The sequence below is a fragment of the Lissotriton vulgaris genome, chromosome 6, assembly GCF_964263255.1.
Source record: "Lissotriton vulgaris chromosome 6, aLisVul1.2, whole genome shotgun sequence".
NCBI lineage: Eukaryota > Metazoa > Chordata > Amphibia > Caudata > Salamandridae > Lissotriton > Lissotriton vulgaris.
Genome location: NC_141694.1, coordinates 26,018,935 through 26,039,447, shown reverse-complemented (window position 1 = coordinate 26,039,447; position 20,513 = coordinate 26,018,935). Strand labels below are relative to the sequence as shown.

At 48.1% G+C, this 20,513-nt stretch overlaps 1 protein-coding gene across 1 annotated transcript in view; it reads right to left on the bottom strand.

Annotated features, from left to right (window-relative positions):
* The window catches only part of LOC147706728 (solute carrier family 22 member 7-like), a 427,251-nt gene that overhangs the window by 15,654 nt on the left and 391,084 nt on the right, over window positions 1–20,513 (bottom strand). The window contains exon 9 of the mRNA XM_086925872.1: window positions 10,813–11,019. Within this exon, the coding sequence (XP_086781998.1) occupies window positions 10,813–11,019 (207 nt within the window). The remainder of the gene's footprint in view (window positions 1–10,812; window positions 11,020–20,513) is intronic.

Genomic DNA, 20,513 nt, shown 5'->3' with positions numbered 1-20,513 from the left:
TCTTTTTGTTGTTTATTGGTCTTGTGGTAACTCTATATAAAATATACTTATTTTGTATATACAACCTTGTGTGGTGTCCATTTGTAGTGTTGTCACTGGGTTACTGTATGTGGTCACAAATGCTTAACTCACAACGCCCTGAAATAAAGCCTTGACTGCTCTCGCCACGCTACCTAGAGGGTGAGCAGGGGTTATTTTAGGAGTGTAATCCCCTTTTCCTGACTAGAGGATAGGGTCCCTATTTGTCACAAGTACCTAACCTGTGCCAAATAGAGACCCCCAATTCTAACATTGGGAGTCAAGCGGAAGGGATTCTGGGCTTTACATTTGTGACTCATATACAGTGATTGGTGAACACTTCTTAGTGAGTGGAGACCATAACGCAACCACGTACTTCTGATACTTGTTTTTGCCAGGGATCTCCATTTTTGCAAAGTAATGCCTGGTTCAGTCAGAATCGAAAAGGCAGCATCCATTGCATCGGTTGATTGTGATTGGGAGGAAGAGAAACTAGAAAGCTACACCAACAACTAGCTTAAGAGCTTCTGCAAAAAGTAAAAAATTTCCTTGACCGGGCTCTCCAGAAGGGAGAAGTTCCAAAAGGCGCTGAGGGCCTGGGTCGAGGCAAGGAATGCCCCTGAAAATGAGATTGAATTTGAGGATGCGGAGGAGCAGCTGAAGGACCACTGGGTCCAGAAGGGAGGGGTACAACCTCCCCGTTGTGTAGCAGTGTTTCAGCCCGAGGCCTGTCCCCAGAAGAGTTGGCAGACAGGAAAGAAAACAGGATGCATGAAATGGAGCTGGCCAAGCTCGAGTTGGTTGAGTTGACAACTGGAGCTAGAAACTAGGAAATTAGCCCTGGAAGAAAAGGAAATGCAGTTTGAGCATGACTTGATAATGAGGAAGCTTGATTTGAAGCTCGAGAGGCTTGAGGCCATGAGTGTCTCAGCCCAGCAATAAGAAATTTGGGTATCTCAGGAAGTACGCTTTGCTGAGTTGGAGGTGGAATCCAACTCAGATGGTGGCAGCAATATTCAGTTATCTAGTGCTGAGGGAATAGTACAACCCCCCCCCCGAGATATGACACCTGACTTGGAGGGGGTTAACATACACCAGGAGGTTCAAGGACATGAGGTAGCTCTAGTAGTGCGCAGTGTCCCTGAGGGGAATAGGGTAACTGGCGTAGGGGTTTATGGTCCTAGTGGTGGGAGGGACACTCTACTGACTCTAGATGAGAGGTGCAGGGAGAGGGGTTCCCCCAAAGTTGAAGTCCCGGTATGTGAGTGTAAAGACGGCCCAGAAGAGTGTGGGTTGTGTGACAGAGACAGTCAGATACTGTCTTGCCAGTCTCAGGAGAGTGGTGTGGAGTATGTGTGCGAGGCACTGGATGGTGAGGTGAAGGATAGTTTGGTTAACCCTTGTAGGGGTCTGTGTGATCCAATTATGGGTGAGCATATTGTAAGTCCCTGTTTTCCAGTGCTATGCCTACTAAGCATGGGCGAATTTTGCGAATCTCGCTTTCGTGAATTTTGCGGATTTGCGAACTCGCAATCCGCAAAATCCGCGAATTCTCGCGAATTTGCGGATTTTTTTTTTGTGTTTGCGCGGGTTTCTGCCAGTTCGCGAGGGTTTTTTACAATGTCGCAAATTGCGAACTTACCTGTCGGGTCGCAAGTTTCGCGAACTTGTTGTTTCTACGTGTCCAGCCTGTTTGGGACACTCTTCTTCATCACTGCCACTCTCTGTCACCACTGCCACTCTCTGACTACTCATGCCACCCTCTGGCCCACCCATGCCACCCTCTGTTTCATCACAGCACCCTCTGGTTGTCCAGTCAGTGTACATTATTGTGGCAACGCAAGCACACCTTCCCTGCCTCAAGTGACCTGAATTAATTTGGGGCTGATTAATGTGTCACAGAATATTTTTTTAGCTGGCACCTGCTTCCTTAGTGCTTCCTGATTAGTGATCTTTTGCACTTGCTAAGTGCTTTCATTGTTGCAAAATTAGTTACAACACCTGCCCTGCCCCAACTGACAATAATGCATTAGGGGCTGATTAATGGATTTGAACTTCCAGCCTGGCTCCTGCTTGTCTCCCTTAGCTGTAATTCAGGACCTTTGTGGCATATGTGTAACTATTCTGAGGTTCAGAGCAGGGTCACATAATAGTTTCAACTGGCAACTGAACTCTGGAGGGGCCCCTCAGGAAGCACTACAGGAAATGGCTACTAATGATGAGCCTGAACTTTTGAACCTGGTAAGTAGTTACTTTCAGTTTTGCTAAGATCGTATTTCTGCAATTTTGCACTTATTCGCGGGGGCGCGAACTCACGCGAACAGTGCGAACAGTGCGAGCAAAATCCGCTGCTCGCGGATTTGCGGATTTTGCGGGAGATTCGCGAATCTCGCGGATTATGAATTTACCGAAAATCCGCAAAATCCGCGAGCGAAACGGATTTTCCGCCCATGGTTAATGCCTACACCTGTTGGAGAGTGAGTTCTCTGACCCCAGGGAGCTCACATTGGAGGCAGATCTTTTGGTGGATTCCAGAAGGTCTGGAGAGGCATTTGGGGGTGATTCTAAGAGGAGTGGCTCAGGTATCTTTCAACCCAGAGTGGTGGAAGTGGTCGGAGTGGTTCAGAGTAGCCCAGCTAGGTCCCAGTATAGTGGGAGGTGTGTAGGGGCTCACAACCTGTCTCAGTGGAGAAGGAGTGAGTGTGGGGCTGTGTGTCCCCAGGTGCCCGAAACCCAGTCTCAGGGCCTGGATAGTTCTTTAAGGGAACACCAGGTAGGGAGCCTAGGCTGTCCTGATGGGCCGTCCTTTGAGGGGGATCCCCTTGTGTCTGGTGAACTGGCAGTGTCTGCAAGCAGGCCTCCATCAGTTCTGGTGTCTGGCAGTGCCGCACCTAAGTGGAGGGTGTAGAAGTCCAGACTGAGGGGTGAGAGGGGGAAAGAGTCTCCAATGGAAGAACCAGTGGGTCAGGGGCCAGCCAGAAGGGCTGTGTCACCAGTGAATGACCATGGTGACATCACTTCTGTCCTGGGGGATCTTCGCGCACTGTCAGATGCACAGGGGTCGGGAGATCTGGGCCAGGCAGACTATCACACAACACATGAGTTATGTGTTACCCTCAGTGGGGCCATGCATACTCCCCAGGAAGTCCTGGTTTGCCAGGCAAGTGTTCAACCGCAGGATTTGGTCCCTGGTTTGGGAAGCAAGGTTCAGGTGTTGTCCGACCTGGAGGAAGTGGCGACTGTAATCAGTGTCCTGACCGATGTAGCTTCTAGGGTACCACTCCAGGTGGGAGAGTACAGCACTCCGGAAGTGGGTGCAGAGGGAGGGAGTCCTCGCCTCAGACCCCGGTTCAACTAGAGGGTTCAGACGCTAGGTTGGAGGGCCAGGTTCAGGGTGTCCCCCCTGACCTGGTTGCCCAGTTGCAGCATAGAACCCCTGAACTGGTGGGCGAATTGTGCAGGACACCTACCACAGGTGCCCTGACAATTCTGGAAGGGGGTACAGTTCCAGGTGGGAGGGTTTGAAGCCCCAAGGAGGAGGACCGGGTGTAGGAGGGCCAACCGAAGTCTCTGGTCGAGCCACCGGGTACAGGCCTGGGGCTGGTCGGTCAGTGCCAGGATTTCATACCTGACATGACAGGAGGGAGAGTGGACACAGGGTGCCACACACGTGGGGCTACTGCCCCCTGCTCTCGGATGCCACAGAGGTTTGAGAGCCCTAACAGGCATAAGGCCTGGGTCTCATTCCTGACTACTGTCAGTGGCCATTGTGACTTGCTGTCTGTCTGTTGGGACACACCTGTGAGCAAGTTAAGGTTAGATGCTGCACTGGTGGTGTCCACAGGTGAAGAAAATGGTTCCCCATGGATTAGCTTGGTGGATCCTGTGAGTATGGACAGAGGAATTGAAATGGGTGCAGATTGGCGTAGAACTGGATTATGCTCCTGCTGTTGCGGGCCAGGTCCATGTTCTATCGCCCTAAGTAGGAATGCCCATCAAGGAAGTGATTGGTCTACCCTGCGTTTTGGCTGGAAGGGGGTTGTGTTGGACTTGGCCCTTTTTGCAGGGTCATCCCTGAACTTTTTGCCTTCCTACTATATTTTTTCTGACCTGTTGTTGGCTATTTTATGACTCTGGGCACTTTACCACTGCTGATCAGTGCTAAAGTGCATATGCTCCCCCAATTGTAAATGAATGTATTAATTGGTGATTCCATGACTGACTATTTGGTTTACTTGTCAGACCCTAGTACAGTGCACTGAGTGTGCCCACGGTGTGTAAATCCAAATGCTGCTAGTGGGCTTGCAGCACTGGTTGTGCCACCCACAGAAGCAGCCTTGTAAAATGTGTCTGAGGTCTGCCATTGCAGAGCCTGCGTGCAGTCTGGTACTGTCATGCTGACTGGGCAAGTGCACCCACTTGCCAGTCCCTAAACCTTCCCTTATCTTTATATTAGTCACCCCTATGGTAGGCCCAAGGGTAGGGTACATTGTAAGTATAAGGTAGGAAAAGCCCTGAAGTGTTTGGCATGTCCTAAGAGTGAATTACAGCCATTTTAGTGTTTCACTATTGCAAGGCTACCTGTTCTCCATAGGCCAGAATGGGCTGTTAGAATTATTATATTTTATAATCCTAACAGACTCAGAGAACATGGTAGAAATTCGAGTTTAGTATGCCTGGACTCAGAATAATAAAATACATCTTTTAGTGAAGTTTATTTTAATATTCTGTGTTTGCAAATACCGCTTTTAGAAAGTAGGTATTTGCTTGCCTAACCATTTGAGCCTGCCTCTGCAAGGTTGTGTATTCGTTCGTCTGGTTTTGCGAGTGACAGGGCCGGGGGATTCCAGGAGACAGGCTGGGGCAGCCCGGTGGTCATTAGAGAGATCTACATCTAGATGGGAGGGAGGAGTTGCACCTAGGACCTGAATAGGGCTGGGCCTTCCCTCCACAATGCCTGCTCCACCCCCTGTGGTGTGTCTGTTGTCTCTGCCCTGCACACTGAAAGAGGAGAGGGAAGAATGTCTACAAAGTGCTCCAGGACTTTACCTCCTGTGGGGAGTCTGATATGCCTGCCCTGCGCTGGGAAAGGAAAGGAGAGTCTGGACTACAGAGTGCTTCAGAACTGGTTTTGGGTGGGCACAGGCCCCTCACCCCTCAGAGAACAAAGGATTTTGGGGTATATGTATTGGGACCCTGATCCCATGAAATTAGATCACTTTTGGACTGCAAGAAGAAACCTTTGCTGAGGAGAGGAACCTGGAGAAACTGAGGAGAGACTATTCCCAAGCTGAAATGCTGCTTGGGGGACTGGCCTACAGTGGTTGCCTGACTGCCAAAGGAAGGAGAAAGAACTTTGTGTACTTTTTTTTCAACTTGTGAAAGCTTGCCCCTTGACCGAAGTCTCAGGACCAGTAGACTTCACCAGACTTTGTGGATTGCTGCTGGAAACGCTGTTTCAGTGGCTACAGAGGCAGGGAGCTGTGACCGACTCTCACGACCGGCCCGGTGTCCTGTAGGCGCCGCATCGAGCAACGTCCGCCTCGAACAACGCAAGCTCTGAGCTCAGCGACTCCGTCCTGACGCCGGCACCGAGCTGTTGCCTGCACCGTAACCTGTGGACACCGCGACGTGCAACGCCTCACTACACCGACTCGCACTGGTCTGACTGATGCGTTCACTGCTGCTGACTTCGAGTCCTGTGATCGCACCGGAGTTGGGCACCGCTTTGCACGCTTCGCGCCGCACCACCCGACTCGCACCGCTGTTCGGACTGATCGACGCCAGGCCCTGAACTCCGGCTCTGTAGCCGCACCGCAAGCTGGAAGCACCGCAACGAAGCACCGTCTCGCCCTGCAAAGCACGCCTTGGATCCACCGACTCCGTCAACTAGCTGCTGCCTGCACCACATCGAGGGACAACGCGTCCTGCAGCGCTTTCTTTTCTGCAGTGCGCCAAACACTGGAACCGGCTGGAACGTCCGTGCCGGCTGCATCAAGTAAAAGGTACTGTGACTGAGTCTTTCGACATTTGAGTGGGTCCAGACCGACGCCGTCCGCTGGATTTGTTAGTCTTTGTGTTATTTCAACAATGCTGTAGCCGGACAGGGCTACTGACTCGCACAGAACTTTGATTTAAGCCTTTTTAACCAGAACTCTTGAAATCTAATAGTATTGTGGATTCTTTTTGTCGTTTATTAATCTTGTGGTAACTCTATATAAAATATACTTAGTTTTGATATACAGCCTTGTGTGGTGTCCATTTGTAGTGTTGTCACTGGGTTACTGTATGTGGTCACAAATGCTTAACTTACAACGCCTCTGAAATAAAGCCTTACTGCTCTCGCCATGCTACCTAGAGCACAGCTTTCCAAACTTTTTATGGAGGGGACGGACACACTTTTTGGAGATGCATCATTTTGGGACACATTAAGGCAGTGTAGCATGCGAATGTAGCGTAGCAAGCCCAAACTCTCTAAGGGTGGTTCTGGGGGCGGTGGGGGGGAGTTCTCACTCACTCTGTCTGTCTTCTTCTCTCTCTCCCTGTCTCTCTCTGTAACTGTCTCCCTCCCCCTCTCTCTCCCTCCCTCTCTCTCACTCTGTCTGTCTCTGTCTGTCTGTCTTTCTCTGTCTGTCTGTCTCCCTCTGTCTGTCTCTGTCTGTCTCCCTCTCTCTGTCTCTGTCTGTCTCCCTCTCTCTGTCTCTGTCTGTCAGTCTCCCTCTGTTTGTCTCTGTCGGTCTCCCTCTCTCTGTCTCTGTCTGTCGGTCTCCCTCTGTCTGTCTCTGTCTGTCGGTCTCCCTCTGTCTGTCTACCTCCCTCTGTCTCTCTGTCTGTCTCGCTTCCTCTGTCTCGCTTCCTCTGCCGCTCTCCCGCTGTATGTTGCCCTCTGTCTCCCTACCTCGGTCTCCCTTCCTCTGTCTCCCATTCTCTGTCTCCCTCCCTCTGTCTCCCTCCCTCTGTCTCCCTCCCTCTCTCCCTCTGTCTCCCTCCCCCTCTCTCCCTATGTCTCCCTCCCTCTCTCTCTCTGTCTCCCTCCCTCTCTCTCCCTCTGTCTGTCTCCCTCTGTCTCCCTCTGTCTGTCTCTGTCTGTCTCCCTCTGTCTGTATCTGTCTGTCTCCCTCTGTCTGTCTCTGTCTGTCTGTCTAACCCCCTCCCTCTGTCCGTCTCGCTTCCTCTGTCTCCCACCCTCTGTCTGTATGTCGCTCCCTGTCTCCCTCCCTCTGTCTCCCTCCCTCTGTCTCCCTCCTTCTGTCTCCCATCCTCTGTCTCCCATCCTCTGTCTCCCACCCTTTGTCTCCCACCCGTCTGTCTCCCCCTGTCTGTCTCCCACCCTCTGCCTCCCACCCTCTGTCTTCCACCCTCTGCCTCCCCCTGTCTGTCTCATTCCCCATCCCTCTGCCTCCCCCTGTCTGTCTCCCTCTCCTTCCCTCTACCTCCCCCTGGCTGTCTCCCTCTGCCTCCCCCTGACTGTCTCCCTCTGCCTCCCCCTGACTGTCTCCTTCTCCTTCCCTCTGCCTCCCTCCCTCTGTCTGTCTCCCACTCTTTCCCTCTGCCTCCCCCTCTCCTTTCCTCTGCCTCCCTCCATCTGTCTGTCTCCCTCTTCTTCCCTCTGCCTCCCTCCCTCTGTCTGTCTCCTACTCCTTCCCTCTGCCTCCCCCTCTCCTTCCCTCTGCCTCCCCCTCTCCTTCCCTCTGCCTCCCTCCCTCTGTCTGTCTCCCTCTCCTTCCCTCTGCCTCCCCCCTCTCCTTCCCTCTGCCTCCCTCCCTCTGTCTGTCTCCGTCTCCTTCCCTCTGTCTCCCCCCTCTAATTCCCTCTGCCTCCCTCCCTCTGTCTGTCTCCATCTCCTTCCGTCTCCCCCCCTCCTTCTTTCTGCCTCCCTCCCTCTCTCTGTCTCCCTCTCCTTCCCTCTGCCTCCCCCTCTCCTTCCCTCTGCCTCCCTCCCTCTCTCTGTCTCCCTCTCCTTCCCTCTGCCTCCCCCTCTCCTTCCCTCTGCCTCCCTCCCTCTCTCTGTCTCCCTCTCCTTCCCTCTGCCTCCCTCCCTCTGTCTATCTCCCTCTGTCTCCCTCCCTCTGTCTGTCTCCCTCTCTGTCTCCCTCTGTATCCTTCCCACTGTCTCAATCCCCCTGTATCTGTCCCTCTGTTTCCCTCCCTGTCTCTGTCTCCCTCTCTCTGTTTCCCTCTCTCTGTTTCCCTCTCTTCCTCCCTCTATCTCACTGTCTCCCTCTCTCTACCTGTCACCCTCTGGCACCTCACCCCAGCTTGCAGGGCACACACAGCTGAACTACGCTAGTCTTTAAAGGACCATTTACTTGTTAATGGGGCGTTGTTGTGAATCCCCCCCCCCCCCCCCCCAGAGCAGAGTGTCCCAGAGTCTGAGCTGCTGTGGCTGACTCTGAGACACTCTTTCAAAGGAATGCCTCCTAATTAGCAGTTACTGTGTTGGGACACACAGTTTGGAAAGCTCTGAACTAGAGGGTGAGCAGGGGTTATTTAGGAGTGTAATCCCCTTGTCCTGACTAGATGAGAGAGTCCCTATTTGTCACAAGTACCTACCTGTGCCAACTAGAGACCCCAAATTCTAACAGGTGCTACTTATGTTGGTGGGAAAATCAATGCTGCAGGCCCATTAGTAGCATTTAATGTGCAGGGCCTGGGCACATGTAGTGCACTTTACGGATGTACCATGTTACAACGCATACCGTTACAACTACCTACTATTACAACGCGACCATTACAACGCATACCATTACAACGCATAGCGCTTTGAGGTGCTGGATAATTTACTATTCTAACTCCAGTCCCCGTGGACCCTAGGGAAGGTGTTGGATAGTAAATTATACTTATTCCCTATCCTAGAGCGCCCCCCCAGCGCAATGCGTTGTAATGGTATGCGTGTGTAAAAGTCGCGTTGTAATGGTAGTGCGTTGTAACAAATGCGTTGTAACAGGTGTATACCGCACTTTACTAGGGACTTATAATTAAATTAAATATACCATTTGGGTATGAGCCAATGTTACTATGTTTTAGGGAGAGAGCAAATGCACTTTAGCACTGGTTAGCAATGGTAAAGTGTCCAGAGCCCTTAAGCCAACAAAACAAAGTCAGAAAAATAGGTGGAGGAAGGCAAAATGTTTGGGGTAACCATCTAAAAAGAGCCATTTCCTTCAATGTTATAAATGTCACAAAAATTGTTTTCAATACTCCTTGACTACTTTCAAAATTGTTTTTATTTTTTCCTATACTACATAAAGCTTTAGATATATTTATACAATAGAACATTTTATATATATATATCACATGTTGTCATTTGTTTCACGGGAGACTATTTAGTTTCTTAATTATTTGTATTAAAAAGTTCCAAACATCCTTGCACTCTCTCTTTCGTACTCTTATCTTTCTATTGATTTTCTAATTTGAAATAAAAAATATGTTGTTACTATTTTCATAATACGTGTTCATCTTTAACTTGTATTTATTTTAAAATGATTGTATTTGTTGTTCTGCGTAGGGAAATGTATATGAAATCTATAATAATCTGAACATGCGTTTTTGTTTCTGCTTGTTATTCTTATGTCTGATTGGATGATGTTTATTTTATTGCTGTTTTTTAATATGTTTGAATAGAAATGTTTCATATAGAAAAATGGCTCTTTCAGAAGACCAGAAACTAGCATCTCGATTACGTAAATTAGTACTGTAAAGCAAAACAAGGGTAGATTCAGTGAGAGTACCACTTTGGACAGATGTGGATTAACCCCAACCTTGGAGGAGGAAGTGCATTGTTTATGAATGGTGTAGGATGCAGGTCTAATGTGATTGGATGTTACAAGTGCCCAGGCAAGAAAGGGGTCTGCATGGGGTCACCGTGTAGGAATGGGTACCAACCTCATTCTAATCATTCCTATCCCTAGCTGATTTTCTGGCTGTAAGCTGCAATCTTTTCGAAGAATGAGCACTTCTATATGGTGGCTAATCTGTCCCAGGATGGAATCGGTGACCTTTGCAGTGAACCGCGTTGTAAAGGCAGGCGTTGTAATAGCCTGCGTTGTAACGTCATACATCCGACCTTTGCTGGCTGCTGAACCACAGCTTTCCACACTAAGATCCAACGTTGCTTCCCAGGGCAAGCCAGGATTGATGAGAAATCACAAAAACTGTTATTTGGAGAAAAATGAAAACAAATCCAGAAAATAGAAATGTCTTGTCTTGCATGAGCTCCTGAGTTTCGACATGTTAACTAGAAAGAAATAGAAGAAGATGCAGCAAGAGTGGTCAGTAGGAAGATATGGGGCAAGAGAGATTGCGTTTGAGAGAGAAAGGACATGGGATGATGTCATCCAAGGTCAGCAGACTGCACCAAGAGGCATGCTTTATATATTTCTGCATCCTTTCTAGATCTTTCCTCACCCACGCACACAAGGCACTACACGACTTGGGCCCGAAGTACCTCAACAGCTGCCTTACTTTCTACACACCCACCCGCCAGCTCCGTTCCGCCAGCCTCTCCCTCGCCTCCGTCCCAAGAATTCAGAAATCCACCGTCGGAGGAAGATCCTTCTCCTACCTGGCAGCCAAGACATGGAACTCCCTCCCCACTCACCTGCGGCTGACCCAGTATCACCTCTCCTTCAGGAAACAACTCAAGACCTGGCTGTTCGAGCAGTAGCGACCCCCCCCTCCCACTCAGAGCCTTGAGACTCTTACGGGTGAGTAGCGCGCTATACAAATTTTGCGATTGATTGATTGATGTTCACCCAATAGGTATACATTTATACTAATAATTATGAGCCTTACCATGCCTCTTCTACATCGTTTACTGTCTCCGGCAGCGGCACGCGAGCAGTCTCAGGAAGGCAAAAAACCACCAAGCCGGAGGCGATGGCCACAGAGCTGTAGATGATTTGTGGGAAATGCTTCCATTCTTCCTCCAGCAGCATGGTCAGTGGAGCCAAGGAAACACTTATGCGGCCAATGAATGAGCTGTACCCAAGGCCGTTTTGCCTAGAGGAACAATATGAAAGAAAGGGCTGAAGCTGTGGCTGTCCATATACAGACTGGGGCACATCACACAAGGGTGGAGTAGCTCACTCTCATGAATGAAGCTCACACATCGTCATCTTGCTCAACACTATTTCAGTTTTGTTTATTAAAAGTTGCTTGTCTCTTGCTAAACAATTATTGTGTACAACCTTTGCATTAACAGCAAAAGCATAAGGAGTTATAATTGGAAGAACATCTCTTGAAGAAGCTTAGTGAAGGACTTGCTATGGTTATTCCTGAGTGCCGCCTTTGACACCATATCTCATGTAATGCTACTTGAAACCCTTGAGGGAATAGGGGTAAAAGGTCTGGCTTTGGATTGGCTAGCGAATTTTCTTTCAGACAGATCTTATCAGGTTTTCTCTAAAAATAATGTCTCAAACATTTTAACCTCCCCTTATGGAGTCCCACAAGGGTCAATCCTCAGCCCACTATTATTTAATATTTACATCGCCCCTCTTGCGAGCATTGCAGAAAGTTTTGGCCTTACTATCTTTTTGTATGCAGACGATACACAATTGGTGTTCTCCTTGTCAACAGCAGAAAAAAATAATATCTCGTCTCTACGTTCTGGGCTACAGATCATGGCGGAGTGGATGCACTCCAGGAAACTAAAATTAAATGGAGATAAAACGGAACTACTGATTTTCGGAGAACAAAAAGAGCTTTGGGGACCAACACACTGGCCCACAGAAATGGGCCCTCCGCCAGTAGCAGTCCCCAGAAATCTAGGAATAATAATTGATGACAAATTGACTATGCGTGATCATGCGGCCAAAACAGCTTCAGTTTGCTTCGCTATCCTAAAATGGCTAAGAAAAATTCTGTGGCAACTTCCTGAAGGGGTGCAAAGAACTGTAGTGCAGGCCTTGATTGGCTCGAGGCTGGATTATGGGAACATTCTTCTCCTCTGTACCAACAAAGAGATCACGTGACGACTACAGGTCGTACAAAATGCGGCTGCGAGGGTGCTTCTACGGTTACCGAGGAGGGCACATATCTCCGAACATTTGCGCAATTTACATTGGCTCAAAATGGCAACAGAACCAAGTTTAAAGCGTTATCTTATATGTTCAAAATTAACACAGGAGAAGCACCAGCGTAACTGCATAAATTGGTTCATAAATACATGCCAGTTCGCTATCTTAGATCAACACATTTGGCGAAATTTGTTGTTCCAAGATTTAAACGAGCACGAATGGGCAGCTGCTCCTTCGGATATATGGCGCCAGTTTTATGGAACTCTATTCCATTAAAACTACGCCTTGAACCCAACTATATAACATTCCAAAAAGGTATCAAGACATGGCTTTTCAACCAAAACTAAGAATTATAGCTGACTCCCCCTGGTTCTGTACCGATCCAAGGCGCCGGGAAACCCCCAGGGTAGCTGTTGCGCCATATAAATGGAATAAATAATAAATAAATAAATGGGAAACCCCCAGGGTAGCTGTTGCGCCATATAAATGGAATAAATAATAAATAAATAAATAATAATTCATTCAGATACATTTTAAATATGCAGAGGCCCTGCTCCCCACCCACTTACCGTTTTCCTGAGTGTCACTGGTGAGCGAGTAAGCAGTGAGACGCTGAGGCCGCAGCAGCCGCAGCAGCCGAGCTCACGGCCGGGCTCCAGCTTCGCTTTTGCCAACAGTTTCCAGCATCGTGTTACCTTCCCGGGGGCAATTGGATCGTGGCCCGGTCCGGTTCGGCTGTGCTGTGCTGTTCCGGTTAACCCTGCAGTGAGCTGCTAATGTCCGGAGGCCTGTGGGAGCTGGTTGCAGAGGCGGATGCAGTTGGAGCATAAAGCTTCAACGCCCACAGCATTGGCTTGGAGGTGAGGCGAGGCGAGGCGAGGAGAAGGGAGTGCGGGAAACGGGGGAGCGGAGCTCAGGGGGTGCGGTGGTTAAGCACCCATTTCTTGCTAGACCCCTACTCGTCCCCTTTTGATGACCTTCGGACCTCCCTCTGGCTTTTGGCTTAATTGAACTACGGTGAGTGCTACTGACATACAGGACTGGGCAAAATCCTTTGGGTTCTGATTCTGTCCACAGCTTGCTGCATCCACTCTTCGACCCTGTCTCTCCATTCGCCTATTTCGCCTATTAGCAAGGTGACTCGGCAAGAAGGGGCCGAAGGGGACTGCAAGGAGTACCAAGGGAGCACAGACCCCCAGAATCTGCCTGCTTAAGGAAGCCCGTATCTCCGGCGTCCAAGAGCCCCGAGAGGACGCCAGTCTCAACCCCTACCCACAGAGAGAGGAGGTGAGCGAGCTGGTGGATACAGTTCTCTGGCAGGGGGTGCTTCCAGCCAGAGGGAGATTGGCGGGGGGGGCAGCTAACAAGTGAGCCAACAAATGGGCTACTAAGTCATAGGAGCTACAGAATCAGTGAAGGGGGGGGGGGTCCCAGGAGCTTCGTGGGGAGGCCCAGAGCCCCTGCCCTCCCAAAAGTTTCGTCAAAACAAAAAGAGGATCAACATAGGGGGCTACGAGGACCCCCAGCCTTAATCAGGAAATACATCGTTTCGGGGGGCCACCATAATCATATGGAAATAAGAAACAACCAGGAATCATCAATCAATAACTAAGAGACAACTAAGTGATAACCCTTAGTAAATGGACCATGAATCAGGGAAGCCCCGAGGCGGTGCAGAAAAACCTCCGGAAAAGTCAAAAAAAGGAAGAGGGGGTCCACCTAGTACAAACAAAGAGGAAGACAACGGGCCAGACTCACAAATAGATCCTCCAGCATCATTTGACTCTAGAAAACAACAATCGTCCTGAAGCCCTGCCCTTGCACCTAGTGTCGCAGAGGATTCCTATATGGACAATAGAGAAGGCAGACCAGCAAAAACTAATAAGGGAGAAACAGAGGACGGGGCAATAGCTTCCCCGGTCCACCATGCACCAGGTCCAGGCTTTAAAACCAGCAAACGGGCGCTAATTTCTGACTTTCTCAAAGTATGCCATAGACTTTCTACAGGGAGCAGCAAAGAGCATACAGGAAATAATGACAGCACCAACGCTAATGTTGAAAATCACAAGGTCGCTATGGATCCCATGCACAGTAGCAATAAATCTACAGCTCCAAAGCACAAATTAAGGAGTAAAAGCGAGTCCAATAACGCCCTTAAAACAAAACAATAGGGAACCCAGTGGGCATGGTCACTGGCCTTCCTTTGTTAGACGATCCAAGCAAGTTTCAACCAGCTAAAGGATCAGACTTATCCACAGCACAACCACCTCCCCAGGCCCAACAAGCAATTCACCCTCAAACGTCTAGTGCCCTCGTCCACTGGGTTCCCGATACAAGCAGTGACCTTGTCCTCTCGCAGCAAAGCAACTGGGCAACCCAGAAAACGACAACCAAAGAAACCGAAGGAGGCACTCTGCACATCCAAAATCTTACCCAAGACTCAAGTTCATTTTCAATGGTCTATTTTCCCAGCTTAATGAGAGACCAATATTCATCGGAACAAGACAATATGGGGGACAACCATAGTAATCTCTTCTTAGGGTTAGAAATCAAAAACACCAAAACCTTCAATCCACAAGAAGCAAATGAAATAGTAGACATCAAACTAAGTAGGTGCCTGTCCCTAGATACGAACGAACAAAGTTCAGGAAAGGAAGAGGACACTCAAAACATGACCCCTCAGAGGAGAGAACAACTGCATGAGCACAATTCCGACACAGAACACCCTGACCATCTTGAATACTCACAGCTACAAACTCAAATACAGGGGGAAACACAGAAGAGCACTCCAACGGCCACCGTATGGCCGCAACTATTAAACACCATGGAAACCATAGGCAGAGCAATGTAATGCCATGCAGATAAGCTTGACACGCAAGTCGATCTGCTTAACATCTTGGCTATCTACGTTCAGGGGATAGAAGCACATTTACAGGACCTTAATACCATGATAAAGAAGGTGCAACTTGACAAGGACACTACATTTCAAACTTGCTACTGCCCCCAAATAAATGACAAACTGGCAACCGTACCAACTTTGATGTCACAGATATTGGGGGTTGTTAAGGATTCACCTAAAGAGATCATCAAACCTACCAGTCAGGAAAGAGTCGAACAAGATGACCAGGAAGGAAGTGGCAGGGAAAGCGGTGTCCGGAGCGAAGAAGAGACCCTCGAAGTACTAGAGCAGTCAAGCTCCTCCACTCCAGACGACACCAAGACGACAACAATCTTAGAGGAACAACTTCATTCTGATACAGCAAAGGATGCACCACAAAATCAGGGTCCTCAAACAAAAGACCAAACAAGCCCCAAACAATCAAAGCTGGCAACCTCTCTCACAAAGAGAGAAAGGAAGCGCTTGAGGAAAGCAAGAAAAACTAAATCAAACATCCGAGGGCCGTTGGTGATACATCCTCAAAAAACCAATTTCAACTATAACGATACCAACGACAAGGTGCCAACAGAGGGAGACCCCTCTCAAAATAAAACAATGCCTGCACTTGGTTCAACTCAAACTGACAACTCCTTAACAACGGAGGCCATCACTCCAGATGGCCCAACCCAACAAACTAGTCCAATTCAGCAAGCAAGAAAAGTGTTCAGCATATTCAACCTCCCGGTAGGGAAAGAAGAACTCAAACCATTGAGCCCAGGAACATTAAAAACCTCAGACACTGTGCATGGTAATAAAACAAATACTAACTTCTCTACCTTACAAGCGACCCCCAATAGCAGCAAAGTGGACTCAGAGAGATGTACGAAGCCCAAAGAAACGGGCAAAGCCGTCGGGAGCAACAAATGTTCAACCAGTTGCGAACTCCAGCAGTATTGAGAAAAATTGTTTCCAACATCAAATTAACTCTGCCCCGTCAGAGCCTAGCCGGGCCGGCACAGCCTCTTCAAGTAACAGGGGGAAAAAAAGATACATAGAACCAATACGACTCATTTCAAGCAAAAAAGTTTAATTAATCCCACGATACAGCTTGAGAGGGCCACATGACATCTTAAATAGAGGGTCTATTTTAAAACTCTTAGAAGAATTACCAGTCCTGCGTCAAATAAAAACAGGCGATTTTGAATCAATTGAATTCCAATTAAACCCTCACCAATCAGGCCCAGACTCCACGATTATAACATGGACCGAATACAGCTTTACAGAACAAATCCTGCAGCATAGGGAGGAATTCGCCCTATGGGGCATAGAGTTAATAAAGGTTGAGCCCGCACGATACCCCAGTCCGCTCCAGAAACAAAGTCCGAAACGAAGCCTCCTGAAAGGCGCGAAAGGCCCAGACCAAAGAAGCATCATGACAGAAGAAGGTCTCCTACCTAGGCAAATTACAATCACAATTGCTCACCACGAAGAAGTCACACTTGAGAGATACCCACAACCTCCCTTGGTTCTAAACTAGAGGGGTGTAGAATGAATCCCAAGACAAACATCAGGAAAAGAGCAGGGTTGCAAGATCTGTTCTTGGAACATCAACGGGTTAAGCACAAAGCTGGAGGAAAATGATTTCTTGGAGTTTATTACACAACACAACACAACATACTTCTGCTCCAGGAAACCTGGCAGACAAAAAACTCGCCTCTCGTGGGATATAAAGAACACTTCATCCCAGCACAAAAGGAGGCATGACACGGTAGGGCAAAAGGAGGGCTATCAATCTTTATATCCACCGACTTCCTTTGGAGAGATGTCTGTATTGATTTAGATTCGACATGGATGTAATGCATCAAAGTCGAAATCTCTCCTACCGTGGGTCTATTAATTCTGAATTTATATATGCACCCAGCGGGAAAACATAAAGGGAAAATATTTAAGCAACTAAAAGCTTCAATTACAGCACTGAAAACCACCTACCCAAGTGACAATATGATAATAACAGGTGACTTCAACATGAACCTAATCCAAGGACATGAGAGAAATTTAGCGACCTTTATACAGCAACGACTGGGCAATCGAAGCAGACAAGATGCAATGGGGAAGAAATGTGCAGCAAAATTGGAAGCACTCTTTCTGCACACCCTAAATGGAAGGGGTCCCTTGGACTAACCTGCAGCCCTAACGAGGGTCACCAGGAACACAGGCTCAACAATAGACTTTACACTAGTAGACCCTGATCTATTTCCTTACATTAAAGATTTCCATATCCTGGAACGGGTTGAACGTGACCACTATCCCCAGATCTTTACATTGTCTATCAATCCAAAAGTGTCAGAGCAGGCGCATCCCCTAACATTGAACACTCAACTCGTTAACTTACAACGATTAAATTGGAACGAAGACAGCATCTCCATTCTAATGGAGACATGTCACTCATTGATCTCACTGTCAGTAGAAGCTCAAGATACAGTAAAGGCCTGGGAGTCCTTCGTAGTCAACATCAACAAAAAATACCAAAATAAGTGCAGAGCACACAAAATAACAAGAAACGGAGGAGGGAAGTGGTACACGCCAAAATGCGTTCAATAAAAAACACGGATGAATACATACCTAAGGTTATTTCGAAAAAAGTACCCTCAATTATCACAACAAACTCTCGCATCAATAGAACATTTTAAAAAAGGAGCTTGAACGTGAAAGCTAGGTGGCCAAGCAAAAGTATAAGGAAAACCTAGAGACCACCATACTCCATGCCAGCAAGCTGCAAAATTCCTAACAGTTCTGGGCAAAAATAAACCTTATGCTTAACAGTAAACAGCGGCAGTTCAACTCGGAGAAACAGAGCAGATAACTCAAAAACAGGTCCTGAAGACTATAAATCATCTAAGAGCAGACGGGGCTCCTGGACCAAATGGCCTACCCAACACTCTATTTAGGCAAGATCCTGTGTTTTGGTCTAGCCTCTTATCCCCCTTGTTTTGTAACAGCTTAAAGACCGGGTATATTCCTGACTCCTGGAGGGGCAGCATTCTTCAACCAATTCATAAATCAGGGACACACGCTCAGACCCCAAAAACTACAGGTTAATAACCCTAATAGCTGTTGAGGCCAAGATCTACGCATCCAACTTATTGGCAGATCTGTAGACCTGGGTCAGAAGCAAAAACATGATCCCAATGACACAAACAGGATTCCGGGCCGGCATGGGCACCCTAACAAACTTATCAGCACTAACTCTCCCTAGCTAAGAAAGCAATCGATAACTCTAACATCCTATATACATGCTTTCTAGACCTCAAAGCTGCCTTTGATAAAGTGCCAAGACCTAAACTATGGGCTCAAATGAAAGCTTGGGGCACGCCTCCCAGCTTATTGGGAGCAATCATCAACTTATATTCACATACCTGGGTCCAAATAAAAAAAGGGGACGGTCGGCGCCTAACAAAGAAATTTCCAACAATAAATGGGCTAAAGCAAGAATGTGTGCTGGCCCCCAGCTTATTTAACATCTACACCGCCGACCTAAAGAGCGACCTACGCACAATCCAGGGTGACCCACCGAAATTGGGACGAACACCCATAGCGAGTCTGCAATACGAGGATGATATTGTGCTCCTCTCTCAAACTCCTCTTGGTTTACAACGGCTGATCTCACAACTTGCACTGTACATTTCAAACGCACAATTAACAATAAACCTCGAAAAATCGAATGTCCTATGTTTCTCCAGCACTCGTAAAAAAACGACCCAAATTTGTTTGGACAATAAATTCTGGTATTCTAACCCAGGTGGATGAATACAAATATCTGGGCATCCTAGTAGATCGCCAATTAAACTACAAACATCATTTAGACCTTGGGAATGCAAAATCAAAACAACTTCAATTTGCCTTCAAAATATTACAAAAACAACTAAGCGGAAGTTCAAAAGGTCACCTGCAAAAGGTTGTAGCAGCACAATTTCTTCCTTCAATCACATATGGCTCAGAAATGATGGCCACTAAAGACTCTAGAACGCTAAACCTTGCCCAATCAAGATTGTTTGAAAAACTCTTCACAATTCCGCGACACATTTCCCAAGCGCAAATACGCTTGGAATACGGATTAACAAACCAGATACCGGCCAGACAAGGCGCCCTGGCCAATTGCCCATCTCTGTTGGGAAGAGGTCGAAAAACAGGCCAGGCAGACCAATTCCACGTGCAAGTCTCTTAGGCAAGCACTTCTATCACTAAATCTGGAAGAAGCTTGGCATTCACCAATGTCACATCTTGCTTTTAAACAAACTACCAACAAAGCCGTCAAACAAGCATCATTTCTAATAGACAAAGCCTTAGTGGCTGGCAAAAGTCATGCCTGGATCGTGATGCCAACATATAAACAACTGAAAGAACAATCCTATTTACAAGAATGTTTCAGGGATCACTATAAGAGGAAACTAAGCTTATTGAGGTTGTGGTGGTTTCCGAGTAAAGACCTCACCCCAAAAGGGTTACGGACCTGGCAAACTCTGGATTGTCGCCTCTGTGATAAGGGAGTAGAGTCGTTATTGCATCTATTATGTATCTGTCCAGCCTTACAACATCAAAAGAAGATCCTTCTGAGGCCACTCCTAAGAGAAACACAAGTCAGGACCTGCGGGGCGGCTGTGATAAAATGCCCCAGTGGGTCTTCGATACAACTTTCCTGCAAAACGATAAAATTCCTGACATTTGCTGCTTTAAGAGCTCGAAAAAAAGGAAGGAGCAAAAGAGGAACTGGGATATATGGACACCTTGCTGCCGGACCCAGATCATCTTTCATCCTCTTTACAGCCCCCCTCTTCTTCTCTTTTGTATTAAGACACTGCAAGCATTTTATTTAAGATAAGAGGGGACAGTTACATCTAGGTATGGGCGGATTTTGCGGATCCTCGATCCGCGGACTTTCCGGATTTGCGGATCGTAGATCCGCAAAATCGGCGGATTTGCAGATTTGCGGATCCGCGGATTTGCCCTGCTGAAGCATTTCAGCTTACTAGTTTCAGCGGCCATGTGTGTGTTACTATGCAATCGCCCCGAGGGGTGCAGGGTTCCCTTGGGTGAGCTGTCCATCATAGTGGGTCAATGGTGGGAAGACGGTGCACACTGCAAGTGTGTGGGGGGGGGGGCTTCCAAGCCCAAAGTCAGGCGCCCGAAGGGCGCAGGGGTCCCTTGAGTGAGCTGTCCATCATAGTGGGTGAATGGCGGGAAGACGGTGCAAACCGTGAGTGTGTGGGCGGGGCCAAATGGGCAGGGCTTCCATGCGAGTTCACACATGCTTCTTGTGTGTATAAAAGGTCAGAGAAAGATCAGTTCAGCAGATGAAGAGAAAGAAGCTCCTGGTCACAGGAACAGCACGGGTATTGCGCTCGTGAAAGTCAAGGATGCAAAAGCCTCTATCCAGCATCACAGCTGATTTTCCACGGTAGATTTGGGAAGAAGGCACACCTGCCTCGACGACGCTCACAATTGTTTTTGGGCTGATGAATGAGTCACTCACAGGAAGGGCATGTTGTAAATATTTTACGATGGCGCCGGCAAGCTGCCAGCGCCATCCTAAAATACTT